Source organism: Gymnodraco acuticeps, unplaced genomic scaffold, assembly GCF_902827175.1.
Source record: "Gymnodraco acuticeps unplaced genomic scaffold, fGymAcu1.1, whole genome shotgun sequence".
Taxonomy (NCBI): domain Eukaryota; kingdom Metazoa; phylum Chordata; class Actinopteri; order Perciformes; family Bathydraconidae; genus Gymnodraco; species Gymnodraco acuticeps.
In genome coordinates, this window is record NW_022990047.1 from 1,325,611 (window position 1) to 1,340,115 (window position 14,505).

Below are 14,505 nucleotides of genomic sequence, written 5' to 3' on the forward strand. Positions count from 1 at the left end.
TGGAAATGATTTTTTTAAATTGACAAACATCATATGTGTAATTCTTGGCACAATTCAAACGGGATCGAAAGATAATCTTTCTCTCTCCATTGACTTCAATACATAATTTTTCTGAAATAAGGTCCCATGGGGCGGAAGTAGAAGGGCCAAGGGCGGGACTTCGCCTCTCTATAGGGTTTGCCGCAGTAAAGAGGTAGGACTGTAGCCAAGTAGCTCTTTTCACTGGGTGGAAATTAAATTAGAATCTATCCATCCATCCATACCTTAAACTACCATTTACATCAATGTCTCTCTTTAAACATGTTTTTACAAATATGCTCTTTAACCAAACCGTTCAAAATACACAACGTTCAGTACATGGGTTCAGTAGCATTGCCAAACATGGACACTACATTTCCCAGAGTCCTTCAGTGTGCAGGCAGATGACGTACAAAGTTACCACATATAAATGACCAATTAGAACAGGCTTAAGAACAGGTCATCGAAATGTGATTGGACAATGAATATGCCAGTTTACCTCTGTGCAAATCACCAGTTGCTGCGCGTCCGACGAGGAGAAACACCAATCTTAAAAGGCCATTATACTTTAATACTTGCTGCAAACCGCCCGCTGCGCCCACCCATGCGTACCAGATTATCCCGCTTTGCTTGTCTCTTCCGGTTGCGTAGCCTTACCGGTGAACTGCGAACGCCAGCGAGACACTAGGCTTGTTTGAGACGCGTTGCGGCTCGACTCGAAAGTAGACGAGAATAGCCGATTGCAGCCGGGGGAGGTCTCAAAAAGCTCGCCTGAAGTCGGACAGCTCGGAGTCCATGCTCGGAGTCGGCTTCGTCTTCTTCTTCTTCTTCTTCTCTCGGTTTTTTGGCGGATTGCAAACAACTTTAAGGTGCATACCGCCACCTCCGGAGTCGGCTTGACTCGGTTTGCATTTATAAAGAATGCACACATGTGTTTAATCGTTAATGTCAGATATGTACTAAGTAAATACATTTGTTCCTGCTCCAGATTAGATTCAACTTTATTGTTATTGCACATATTACAGGTACTGAGACAACGAAATGCAGTTTAGCTTCTAACCAGGTGCAACAAGCGGTAAAGTGAAAAGTAATGTACACAATCTACAGAATAAAATATAGAATGAATTGAATGATGAATAAACAGTGAGGGGTATGAATACACTTGATATACACAGCAGCCTGAGAGCAGTATGAACAGTGTGTATGAATATGCTAAGATATATAAAGTATGAAAACGGTAAGCAGTGCAAGTATAGTATAAAATATATGGATATTAATTTAATGATGATAAATATTGTGGAACAATGATGAAAAATGTGAATGAAAGTGGCGACGTAAAACTGACACAAAACAACAACATTTTGCCCAGCCAATTGGAGAGTTTCATCACCAGCACGTGGAAAAAACCACCAATGAGCGCTCAGCTCGAGATACCAGCGAGTCGTTTCCCATCAAGCATTTCGCTTCCGCAGCCCGTGGAGAGGAACTGCGCCGCCTCGCCGCGCCTCGCTCTCAAGGCTGCGGGCGTCTTTGTCCCGCGAGATTTCAACGTCTCATGTAGGCGAGCCTCCAGAGCAAGTCGGACAAAATGACTAATCATCATGCAACGCACGAGCAAGACGTTGATCGAAATTGCGCAGGTCTGTGCAGGTCTCGCTTGTCTCAAACAAGCCTAGTCTTGTCTTGTCTTCAGACCGACATATAACACCGGTCTCCCTTTGCTCTCCGCCCGGAAACTCACGATGCAGTCGGGTGGAAATGTGACGGGAAGCGGAGTCAGGGACATGCTTTTCGTCAATGAGAGACATTCTAGGACCCCGAGTCCTTTATTTGGGGCCAACTGTGATTACGACTCGGAGGCAGAGGCTTTCCGGGATGGGAGAACCGAGGAGGTTGACCGGGACACCCGGAGCTGGGCGTTCTCCTGGTGCAGAGACTTCCTGGCGGGGTCCTGGAAGACCGTCGAAGAAAGGGATTTTCAAATAAGCATTGTTAGGTAAATAATGTGAAATTACAGCTGTAGGCCTAGTGAAGATAACATCACTATAATGTCCTTATCTTAATACTATAGGTATTTAAATTAAGTCTAAAATGTTGACTTCGTTATGGCGTACTTTTACGAATCCCAATGTAATAGTTTGGGGTCCCTCAAAACAAAGATAGCTACTTAACATCATCGCACATTATTATGTACTTACAATGGACACCACATTTGTAATAATAATTATTGTATTATTATTTGTTTTAATTATGTGTACAGCCACAAAAAGTGTAGTGTATCGTATGGCCCTTCACAGGGGAACAACTAAATTACAAATTATACATTTAGTAACAAAGGCATTTTTAAAGTTCTGTTTTGAGTGTGTAAAGCAGTGAAGTTTCAGAGTAATGTGTGTATAGTAGGGGTGTAACGGTTCACAAACATTTCGGTCCGGTACGTACCTCGGTTTTTTGGTCACGGTTCAGTTCGGTACGTTTTCGGTACAGCATCATTTTTTTCACAAAACAAAACATATACATATATATTTATTATTATTAAACTGTGAATAATGTATTCACTCAAATAAATACAACATATAATAAAATAAACATTAAGGTGCAGCATTTCGATGAACTGAAATAATCTGTATTTGAACTTTACTGTACTAGTACTCACAAAACATAAACTATTAGTTTTGGGTTTTTAATTATTATTAAACTGTGAATATTCACTCAAATAAATACAAAATATAATAAAATGAACATTAAGGTGCAGCATTTCGATGAACTGAAATAATCTGTATTTGAACTGTAGCCTACTGTACTAGCACCTAAGCAGCCAGTTTGACATTAGGACTTGCTTGTCATTGTATTTTGTTGTTTAAAGAAAGATGAACTTGTCCACATTGCTTGCCGAAAGGGCAGATCTGCTGGCACTAACAATGTCTCCTGCTGTGGAGAACACCCTCTCTCTAGGGACAGAGGTAGCAGATACAGCCAGGTAGCGCTTTGCTAACATGGCAACATAAGGATATTTGGCATTTGTAATAGCGTTGGCTCGGTCTGAACTCTCTGCGAGTGGTGGAGGCTTAAATGCTAGTGGGAGTTGGGTTTGCACTTCAGTCTTTTTTCTTTTGGTACCGGTGATATTCACGTTCGGGTGATGCCTTTTCAAGAGTGTGCAAGTTTGATGTATTGCCAGCCGCGTAACCAATTTTAGTTGAACAATGCCGACAAACAGCTTTGGTTCGGTCCACCTGTCTTTGTCCGTCATCCTTGTACGTAACTGCAAAACCAAAATGTTCCCAAACCGGAGACTTCAATGATGCTGGAGGATTTTCGAGCTCAACTTTATCTGCGTTCGCCATTAATTTTCGACAGTTCCTCAAATTACTGACTACATTTGAACGCATCCCTCTGACCAGCTCTCATAGTATGCCTCTCATCCAATGAAATGACTTGCTCGCTCTATGACGCGTTGAACCCAATGTGAGCAAATTACTCTGAATGCTGCGACGCAGCACCTGAGATTACTTCCAAGAAGTTGTTCACGTTCTCAATTTTTTACGTGCAACGTTATATTCGTTCGGTACACTTCGGTATACACCTGTACCGAACCGAAGGGCTCGTACCGAATAATTTCGGTACGTGTAACATTACACCCCTAGTGTATAGTGGTAATATAAACAATATTAAACAGCTTAAGTGTGGATATGAATAAACCATACTATTTTAAGTATATAAACAATGTGATATGAGTGCACTAAAATATATATATATATATATATATAGGTGAAAAACAGCACAGGGCTCAATTTGAGCAGCAGGTGCACCATGTAGCCTACTAAGGCTGAGCCAGCTGCCAGTTAGGCAAGGACAGTATTGTGCTGCGAATAAAACAAACAGGTCCTATGTCTTTTTATAACCACATTTCATTAACCTTAGTGAAAAACTTAATGGGGTTAAGTTAAGGAAAGATGTGAAGGAGAATCCAACAGGACTTCATTTGGTCTGCTGTGGTAAAACTACAATTGTACATAGATCTAGACTTCTATAGACATAGACACGTCTAAACATTGGAGTGTGGCTTCTCATGATGTTGTTTCATGTAGGTTCTATAAACGTGGACAACAGTGAAATATGTGTTAATTTAATACTCATATCTGCTTTCTTTTCGTACAGGATGGTACAGTGTATTCTATGCAAATGGAGATAATAAAGGAAGTGTTTAAGCTCCTTTCCTTATTGCCCAGAGTAATAAATAGCTCTTATCCTCGCTCCCACTTAGGTTATTTTGCTCAGTTAGGAATCAAAAAAGACTGAACCGCAACCTTAGTGCATGTGATCAGTCACTTTAGACACGATAGCAAAACAGTTGGTTTGCACGTATTGTAGTGACCAATTACTATATACTGTAGCTATGTGTAATGACATTAACTTTGCGATAGTGATAGCACTGGTGTTTTTGTTTTGCAGTGGGGGGCTGAGTAATCTGCTCTACCTGTGTTGTTTGCCTGACCATGTGCCTGCTGTCGCAGATGAACCTCGCGTCGTGCTCCTCAGAGTGTATGGTGCCATTTTACAGGTTGTTCTGTTCAGCTGTTGAATTACTATCGGGGAAAATATAATTTCTGTAGTCATTCTTCTATCATTATTGTCTGCCTGGAAGTATAAACTAAAGCAAAAATGTAATCAAACTGTCTTTCTGTCTGTCTTTCTGTGACACAGGGTGTGGACTCCCTGGTGTTGGAAAGTGTGATGTTCGCCATCCTGGCAGAACGAACTTTAGGACCAAAACTGTACGCCATCTTTCCCCAGGGACGCTTAGAACAGTACTTTCCGGTATAATATATGCACACACACACATACACCGTACACACATTCATACATAACAAAATAATGTTTCAAAGTATTGAACATTCAGGGTTAAAATCTAATCTGAATTTCTATTGAACACATTCCTTCTACTTTGTAAGTAGAATGTAAATCCATAAAATACTTGAGCTTGGTCCTTAGGTAGAGGAAGCATTGGTATCATCTTTATTTTATCTGTTTTTCCAGAATACCTGCATGCGCACACATCAACTTCCCGATCCTGCCATATCGGCTGAGATTGCCACCAAGGTGGCATGTTTCCATGAAATGAGCATGCCCTTTAACAAAGAGCCCAGTTGGCTCTTTGGGACCATTGACAAGTAAGGACATCTTGGTATCTCTTTCTTTGACTAGAACTATCTGCTTTGGATGTAATGTCTTCTTTTTCCTTTAGATACGTGGATCAAGTGATGAAGCTTAATTTTGTACGTGAAGCACATGTGAAGAAGTACAAGAAGCTGATGAAATTAGACCTGCCTGCTGAGCTGGAGAATCTACGGTGAGTTGGGGCACAGGAATCAAATATACATAAATATAAAAGCAATATTGTGATGCATTAAGTGACCATCATTAAGTATAAATAAAGCCTCAAAGTTAGGGTAAGTAGAGATGAGGAAAAACAGTGTCATTGAGGGGGCAGAATCTTTTTCAAAATGTTTGAAAAATAATCTAAAATACAATATACACACAAAAAACTACTATTGGCAATTATAACTCTTGCAGATACCCATGTACGAGGACAAAAACGTCAATACAATAAATATCATATTTTTCTCTTTTTGTAAATCACAACTTAGCAGGAGGATCATTGAACATGCAAACCCTCGTGATTCAGAGTTTTACAGTCGGTGTCAAAAACTGATTTTGAGGGGAAGTAGAAACATGATGCAATCACTTGCTTAAGCCAAGTGTCAACAAGATGTTGTTTGGTCAGAGCCATCGCATATCATTTGCTGTAATTTACCCACTGTAAATACTGTTCAACTGCTCACACTGTATCTAGCACATGCATACCCTTATTCCATTGTCTTCACTCAATATCCTGTGCAATGACAATAATGTTTAACCTAATCTGATGTTGTGTAGATTTTAGGAAGTTGGTCAGGTTAGCCTGTTACTACTGATGTTTAAGGATCAGCACTAAAAATCACGAGACGTGTGTGTGTGTGACAGGACACTCTTTTCCTTTTCAGTCTAATAACTGACCTTTGTCCCAGTCCCTCCAAGACTTCACAGCTGAGTCCTCCAGGTGGGCTGACCTCGGCAGCCAATAGATAATCAGCACAGTGTTTATTGTCACTGTTTATCTATGAGCACATGTTTTATCTTTTAGATTTGAAGCAGTCTCCCACTGACACAGTATGAGACTTCAAGGCGCCATCTTCTTGGCTTGATGTTTGATAGATTGATTGATCTTATGGGTTACATACATAGATGCTTTGAATTAATCAGTATAGTTTTGCCTAGTATGCCTCTTTACAGTACCATTTGAATGAATAATTATTAAAAATAAAATACCGTCATTGCTGCAGTGTAGTAACTGTAGTCTCTAGGACAGGGGTCGGAAACCCCTGGCTGGCACGCGGCACCGTAACCAGTGGCACACTAGGAATAAGTGTGCAAAAATATTTAAATTGTATTTTCGGATCCTGAACGAGACCGCCGCCAGAGCGAGTCTCCCCGTTACCTGCAGAAGGAAGCCATGCACGCAGCGCAGCCCCGCTCTCTTTAACTCCAGGTGACCTTCTGCCGCTTTCCTCCGTGGTGCAGTGCTGATCGTTTCACCACAGAGGAAAGCACTTCACAGATTGCAGTACCCATAAGGAGCTGTATAAATGCCGCAGTTTTTGCGTGGCTGTGTATTTAGTTGAAAGCCCAGTGGTGATCTGCTCATCTCATTGAAATAATATGCTACAAAGGGGCGGACTGCCACCTGTGTGTTGAACTTTCCTGTCGGCTCCCAGACCGTAGTCGAGGAGGGCAGAAGCAACAAGCTTCAGCTTCAATAACCCACTTTAGCTTAAATTACTGGAGAGAGGCGAGCTCTTCTTGGGAGGCCGTTGCATTTATTTAGCTGTTCTTCTGTTTCACAAAGGCTCCCCCCGCCCTCCTGCTGACAGTTCATGAGCGTCAAGCTCCACAACCCCCCCCCCCCCCCCCTTTAATATTCTCGATCGTTGGCACGCTGATAACAATTAGTTTTTTTAATGGCACTTCATATGAAAAAGGTTGCCGACCCCTGCTCTAGGACATCATATTTTATACTCGCCTAATTTCTTTAAAATTGGTATTAATGATTAGCAAGTAACACCGCCTGCAAATGCATCACTGACAAGCTCCTTCTTTCCTCTCCCTTTCTCTGTCATCATCGACTCTGTTCATCTGACTCTTTCCCCCACCACAGTGCGCTGCTGGCCGAGACTAAATCACCAGTGGTATTCTGCCACAATGACGTCACGGAAGGTACACTTTAATCCTCAAACTTCTAACTTTGGCTAATTGATCAACCCTTAGCAGTTATAACCATAAGTCAAAGAAAGGCTTGGGTGTAGTTATTAATAGGAACTGCTGAAATTCATATGCATCTTCCTGTATTTGAAGATGAAGAATACAAGGTGGCGGTCGGGAATAGCTTTGTAATAAATGGGAATGTCTCTTAGAATAACTACTTAATCTGAACTGACATATTAAAGATATGGAAAACTGCCAAATATACACATAGCTGATATGTGATTATGCCAATATATCTACTGTGACAGTTTTTGCTCATATGGGTAGCTTTGCAGCTCTTCCTCCGTACAGGCAAGTCAAGTTTGTCCACACTTATCTAGGAAAACAATTTTGTCCCAGAGCTGGCTTTGTACATTGTCATGGTGAATGAGATAAGGTCTCTATTCATACTGCCACAAGTTTTAGGATTTACCACTATTGAGGGCATCCACGTGGCTCTCGTGTCCCCTCTCTCCTACTTTCCTGTCTATTAGTTTTGTTATCTAATAAAGCCAACATTGTCACTCAAATTGGAATTAGGTGTCCAACCCAGGCCAAAAGTACATTTGAGCATGTCCACATTCAAAACCTCTCAATCGCCAACATATACAATATGTATATGTTCTACAAAAAGCACTTCTTTGTGCAAAACAATGTGACTCTTGAAGTTCAGTTATAGTCGATGTGTCTTAACCCCACAGAGGCTGAAATTATTATTATTATTATTATTAAGAGAAAATCTTGTTTTGCTGCTGCAGGTAACATTCTGATACTGGAAGACAAGGACCCCAACACCACTGACAGACTCATGCTGATTGACTTTGAGTACAGCAGTTACAATTACAGGTAAAGTTGTTGATCAACAGTAATGATTCATTCTGATACGAAATATGTTGTCTGGACTACACTTAGATGCATACACAAAGATTGTGCTCTTTTGTTTTTAAATGACTAATGTATTACTCTTTCATGCAGGGGGTTTGACTTTGGGAACCATTTCTGTGAGTGGATGTATGACTACACCTATAACCAGTGGCCCTTCTTCAAAGCCACACAGGAGAACTATCCCACCAGAGAGCAGCAGGTCAGTTTAAACCAGGGCTGAATAAAAGTAGACTAACCTATTAAAGGTCCCCTATTATACTGTTTTTCATCAATATATAATAGGTCTCAGATATATATACAAAACATGTCTCTGAAGTGTTTGGCTCGAAATACCAAACAGATCATTGTAGCATCCCATAAACCCCTCTGTTTCAGCCCTGTTTCAAAAGTGCTGATTCTCTGTCTGTTACTTTAGATGAAAATAAGGAGCCACTCCCCACGCCCCTACCGAGATATTTGGTTAAAAAGAGGGGGGGGGGGGGGGGCTTACTCAAGCCAGAAAAATCGTTATGACATCATAAAGTGGCCAACATCTGATCAGCTCATTTTCAGACAGGTTTTTATATTATATTACAATACATTGCATTTAGCTGACGCTTTTATCCAAAGCAACTTACAATAAGTGCGTTCAACCAACAAGGTACAAACTTGAAGAAAACAGAATCATATAAGTACATCATCCATTATATAAATGGATCAGGACAAAAAGTGAGCGAATTTTTTTCCCTGAAACTTTCAGAATCTCTTTACACAGAGGGGACACATGTTTATGTATAAAATACATGAAAAAGTGGATTTTGCATGACCTTTAAGTCCAATCCTTCAGAGTCCCACAAAAGAGACTCACGGTGTTGATGTTTAAACCAAAAATATAAGGCCATCTCTTTTGGGAAATGGATACGCTCTGATCATACAGTGCCATCTAGTGGTTAAAATTGCTTATGCAAATGTTGTATTCAGATTACATTACATTGCATTTAGCTGACGCTTTTATCCAAAGCAACTTACAATAAGTGCGTTCGACCAACAAAATACAAACTTGAAGAAAACAGAATCATATAAGTACATCAGGTTTCATAGAGCAAAAACATTTCAAGTGCTACTCAACTGGCTTTAGGTAAGCCAGTCCTTTATTAGTATATAAGTGCTTTGTTAATAGTTCTATCGCTCGAAGTGGAGTCGAAAGAGATGAGTTTTCAGTCTGCGCCGGAAGGTGTGTAAGCTTTCTGCTGTCCTGATGTCAATGGGGAGCTCATTCCACCATTTTGGAGCCAGGATAGCAAACCCACGTGTTTTTGCTGATGGGAACTTGGGTCCGCTTCGCAGCGAAGGTGTAGCGAGCCATTTGGTTGATGTAGAGCGGAGTGCACGTGCTGGGGTGTACAGTTTAACCATGGCCTGGATGTAGGAAGGGCCAGATCCATTCGCAGCATGGTACGCAAGTACCATTGTCTTGAAGTGGATTCTAGCAGTTACCGGAAGCCAGTGGAGGGAGCGGCGTGGTGTGGGAGGATTTAGGAAGGTTGAAGACCAGACGAGCCGCTGCATTCTGGATGAGCTGCAGAGGTCGGATGGCACATGCAGGTAGACCAGCCAGGAGGGAGTTGCAGTAGTCTAGGCGTGAGATGACGAGAGCCTGGACCAGAACCTGCGTCGCTTTCTGAGTCAGCTGGGGACGTATCTTCCTGATGTTGTAAAGCGTGTATCTGCAGCAGCGGGTTGTAGCAGCTATGTTTGCAGTGAAGGACAGGTTGTTATCTAGGATCACACCCAGATTCCTTGCAGTCTGAGTTGGGGAAACAATCGAGGTGCCAATGTTGATTGTTAGGTCAAGAGTGGGACAATCTTTTCCCGGAAGGAAAAGCAGTTCAGTCTTGTCAAGGTTGAGCTTGAGGTGATGAGCAGACATCCACTAAGAGATGTCAGCTAGACAAGCAGAGATGCGTGCGACGACCTGGGTCTCTGAGCGGGGAAAGGACAGAATCAATTGGGTGTCGTCAGCGTAGCAGTGGTATGAAAAACCATGCGGGCTAATGACAGATCCGAGCGAGTTTGTGTACAAGGAGAAGAGGAGGGGACCAAGAACAGAGCCCTGAGGGACCCCTGTAGTTAATTGACAAGGGTCGGACTCCGACCCTCTCCAAGTAACCCTGTAGGTGCGGTCTTTGAGGTATGAGGTGATGAGGGAAAGTGCAGAGCCTGAAACTCCAAGTTCTTGGAGAGTGCGAAGGAGGATCTGATGATTCACTGTGTCGAATGCAGCAGACAGGTCCAAAACGATGATGACAGAGGAGAGGGAGGCTGCTTTAGCAGTTCCTCAGTGACAGCAAGGAGGGCCGTTTCTGTGGAGTGACCTGCCTTGAAACCAGACTGGTGCGGATCCAGAAGGTTGTTCTGATGGAGATAACAGGAGAGTTGTTTAAAGACAGCGCGTTCAAGTGTTTTAGACAGGAATGGGAGGAGAGAGACAGGCCTGTAGTTTATAACATCAGACGGGTTGAGAGTGGGTTTCTTTAGGAGAGGGTTTACTCTTGCCTCCTTAGGCGCTTTCACACTGTGGTACTTTTCCCACAAAGGTTCATGTGAACTTAGTTCATGTGAACCTTTTTACCCCCTCGAAAGTCCCTGCTAGAGAGCAGGGACTTTCGAGCGGCTCTTTTGTGAGAAAAGAGCTATATTTCTGATTGGCTGGAAGGATTGCAAACCACGCCCCGGAAAACTCCCGAAAAAGTTTTGTGAAGCCGCCATTTTATTATCCTCGCATTAGCATTAGCATTAGCCCAGCGCAGAAATGCAGAGAGACTAATTTATGGCAACACAAAATAAAACATGGGAGCGGTGGAGATGAGGAGGTGTCGGCGTTCTGGCGATTTACTCGGAAGGCTTCAGTAGAAGCTGCTGGGAGTCCCAGCAGCTTCTACTGAAGCCAGTCCCTAACTCCGGGGACTTCCGGCCGGGGACTCCGGGTGGCAGTATACGCCGTGAAGTGGTTTGCGGCCTGCCAGTAAGCCCAAAGCAGAAGAAGAACAAGTGACGTCAGCGGCTTCATTTGCCTAATCCTCCCCCAGGGACTTTTTCCAGTGTGAACGCGATCTGTACTTAGTTCATGCGAACTAAAGAGTTCACATGAACTAAGTTCACATGAACCTTTGTGGGAAAAGTACCGCAGTGTGAAAGCGCCTCTTGAGACTGTTTGGAAAGTGACCAGAAGTTAGAGAAGTGTTGATGAAATGGGTGAGAAACGGTAGAATATCAGGAGCGATAGTCTGAAGGAGGTTTGAAGGGATAGGGTCCAGAGGACAGGTGGTAGGGCGGGCAGAGGTAATGAGGGTAAGAACCTCACTTGGAGAGAGAGGGGAAAAGGAGGTCAGTGTGTGGGTGAAAGGAGGGTCTGGTGACCCAGTGGTGAGTAGAGGTGAGTCAGAAAAAGAAGAGCGAATATCATCAACCTTTTTTTCAAAGTGGGTAACAAAGTCACTTGACAGAAGGGAGGAGGGGGAAGGGGCTTTGGGGGAGTCCAGGAGGGAGGAGAAGATGGAAAATAGTTTTTTGGGATTGGAATAGGAAGATTGGATCTTATCTGGAAAGAAAGTGCTTTTTGCCTGAGAGATCGAAGCAGAGAAAGAGGAGTGGAGAGCCTGATAGGTTAGGAGGTCGTCTTGGTGTTTGGATTTCCACCGTTTCTGCTCTGCTGCCCTAAGGACGGTTCTATTAGCACGCAGTGCGTCATTTAGCCAGGGTCAGATGGCAATCATTGATTTAATAATTAGGCTAGATGAATAACCAGGCTACGGTGTTGTTGGAATCTGTATCGGTACAGCATTGGAGCTCAGTTTCAGTGCAGTTAAATAAATGAACAGAAACGATAACCATCAAAACAATGCACACAAAAAGGAAACGTACTTTTGAAAGACAGTGAAATTATAGGAAACCTCCAGCTCATTGAGGCAAGGCAAGTTTATTTATATAGCACCTTTCAACACAAGGCAATTCAAAGTTATTAAGACATATTGCAGCAGTAACATATTTAAAAATGGAATTTTAAAACACTAATTTCAAAGCAAAGATAATAAAACATGAATAACACAGGTACATGAATAAAAGTTACAGTGCAGTGTGAGATATGAATATATCAATTAAAAGCAGCAGCAAAAATAATATTGAGATCTTTCCAGTGCCTGCAGAACAATATGGGTCAGTAAAAAGGACCTTGTGGTAAGGTGGAGTAGTGAGGGGAGTTAAGTGTCACAGGTGCTGTTGGAAGGAAGCCGTTTATGAATTGGGTGGTATTTATTAAGATGAGCCTGTGGCGCCATCCAGAGGAGAGAAGCTGGAAGAAGATATAGGCTGGGTGGGAGGGGGAGGGGTCACTCGTTTTTTAAGTTGCTTTACTCCATTTTCTGAGTAAAGACACTTGGTTTTCCTGATGGCAATGTGCAGTACATTAGATAATGCAGATATAGGCAATCATAAAATGTGTAAACAAAGAGGATGTCACTTTTCTACTTTTTTTTTTTTTTTAATACGTGTCACTTGTTTTTAATTTCAGCTTCATTTCATCAGAAGTTATTTGGCACAGCAGAGAGGACACTCTGACATGTCCAAGGACCAGACACAGGAGGAGGAGGCCATGATAATTGAAGCTAACAGGTACAACTTGATCTACAGCAACGCTATGTATGATTTAAAGGTTATAGCAGAATCACTAAAGCCCTGGTCCTTTCTTGCTGTGATTTGTAGGTATGCATTAGCTTCACATTTCCTCTGGGGGCTGTGGTCCATCATTCAAGCAAAGATTTCCAAGATCGAGTTTGGATACATGGTAAGGAATTTTATTTTATTTCACATTACAAAACAAACACCAGTGGCATGGTACATTTATTTCAATAAACATAATGATTTTTTGTCAGTCACATATTTGATGTTACATTTGTAAATGTTGCCTTAAAGTAGACTATATTGTTTTGCAGGACTATGCCCAGTGCCGCTTTGATGGCTACCTCAAGTTAAAGAAAGCCTTCTCCTGATTCCCACGTTTTGATATAAAATGTACTAGTAGTATGCAACTCTGCTTACTACAAGCAATGTTGGGTGGAAGATATACATGTAATGTATGTACATGTTATTTTAGAGCAGGTAAAGCTCTACGGCTTGTTCAAATTGGTTGTGGGGCATTTGAGGGGCTCAGTCAACATGATGGTCGGCTACTGTACTAAACAATGCTGGTCATGTCTCTAAATTTGAGTTATTTTAGAGTTTTTTCTTTTATTCTGCCTTGCTCCTTTTTTTCTGAGGTCCATTCTGCATTAGGGTTCTTTGGAGGTCCAATAATGTGAAGTTAAAAGCTTAATTACCCACATTCAACAACATATTCCACAAGGGCTATTTTGTACAGTATCAATGTAACTGTTCTAATGGGTAAATAAACAAGTGTATGTTTATGTCAGTAATATTGGATTTATTAACTGTACATTTTTGTAACTGTCTTGCTACCTTTTCTCTTCTATTTATCGTTGTATGACTGTAACATCATCTGGTAAACATGTAATTCTCATCTATGGTTTTATGTAACTAAAATGTACATCTGGCACTTGTAGTCAACTAAATTAAGCTAAATTGCTTAAATAGATCCGACAATTATTTAAACTTTTTATTTTTTTGTTTGAATGCCATTATGTTTATCTAGACAGTCTCCTGGGTTTGACAGAAGCTACTTTCTTCACCAAATGTCATGAATGTCCTACATTTGACACAAAGCTTTGTCAGTTTACTTTTGAAAAGAAGTTTGTTTTTTAAAGCAGCGCATCCTGTTGAAGTTCATACTGTGTCATCTGTTTTATGTTGGTTATGGTAGTACAAACTACTAGTTTAAATCTAATAAACATGTGTCTAGAACCTGTGTCAATGCATTTGTTTTTCTCATAAATACATTGGCCCTAAAATACATTTTTACAAATGTATCGATACATTTTGTGAAACATAAAGTTACTTTTAAAACTGCAGCAGTAACTTAGTTGCCCCATGATGACGTGAAGCTTGAAGGAGACCATGTTTCATCGCAGACGGTTGACTATTGTCCCACCTCCAAGTGCCAAAAATAGACCAGCCAGAAAGAGCTGCACTGCTCAAAGATCGAGAGACCTCCGAATGCACTGGATCTGTAGCAGAACAAACAGGAACTCTGAAGTTTGCCTAGCGTTGCATTGCACCAACTTCTTTAACAAGCTGTTTCTGTTGGCATGTTGTCTTAAGTATTTG

General features: G+C 41.6%; 2 protein-coding genes across 2 annotated transcripts in view; both read left to right on the top strand.

The window, feature by feature from the left end:
• LOC117545699 (transmembrane 9 superfamily member 2-like) overlaps positions 1 to 14,505 on the top strand; it is a 37,517-nt gene that overhangs the window by 16,931 nt on the left and 6,081 nt on the right. The window lies entirely within an intron of this gene.
• LOC117545759 (choline kinase alpha-like) lies at positions 1,572 to 14,142 on the top strand. Its single transcript, XM_034215706.1, has 11 exons — positions 1,572 to 2,014; positions 4,474 to 4,582; positions 4,726 to 4,839; positions 5,059 to 5,192; positions 5,267 to 5,371; positions 7,277 to 7,335; positions 8,121 to 8,208; positions 8,338 to 8,446; positions 12,797 to 12,897; positions 12,988 to 13,069; positions 13,218 to 14,142. Exons 1-11 carry the CDS (start codon positions 1,761 to 1,763, stop codon positions 13,272 to 13,274), a joined length of 1,212 nt encoding a protein of 403 aa, XP_034071597.1. The 5' UTR covers positions 1,572 to 1,760; the 3' UTR covers positions 13,275 to 14,142.

Bases quoted from the DNA above. Each gene is read 5' to 3' on its own strand.
- LOC117545759 (XM_034215706.1), top strand. From the start codon at position 1,761: ATGCAGTCGGGTGGAAATGTGACGGGAAGCGGAGTCAGGGACATGCTT. The intron at 4,583-4,725 runs GTTGTTCTGTTC...TCTGTGACACAG, and splicing joins TGTATGGTGCCATTTTACAG to GGTGTGGACTCCCTGGTGTT. The intron at 12,898-12,987 runs GTACAACTTGAT...TGTGATTTGTAG, and splicing joins ATGATAATTGAAGCTAACAG to GTATGCATTAGCTTCACATT.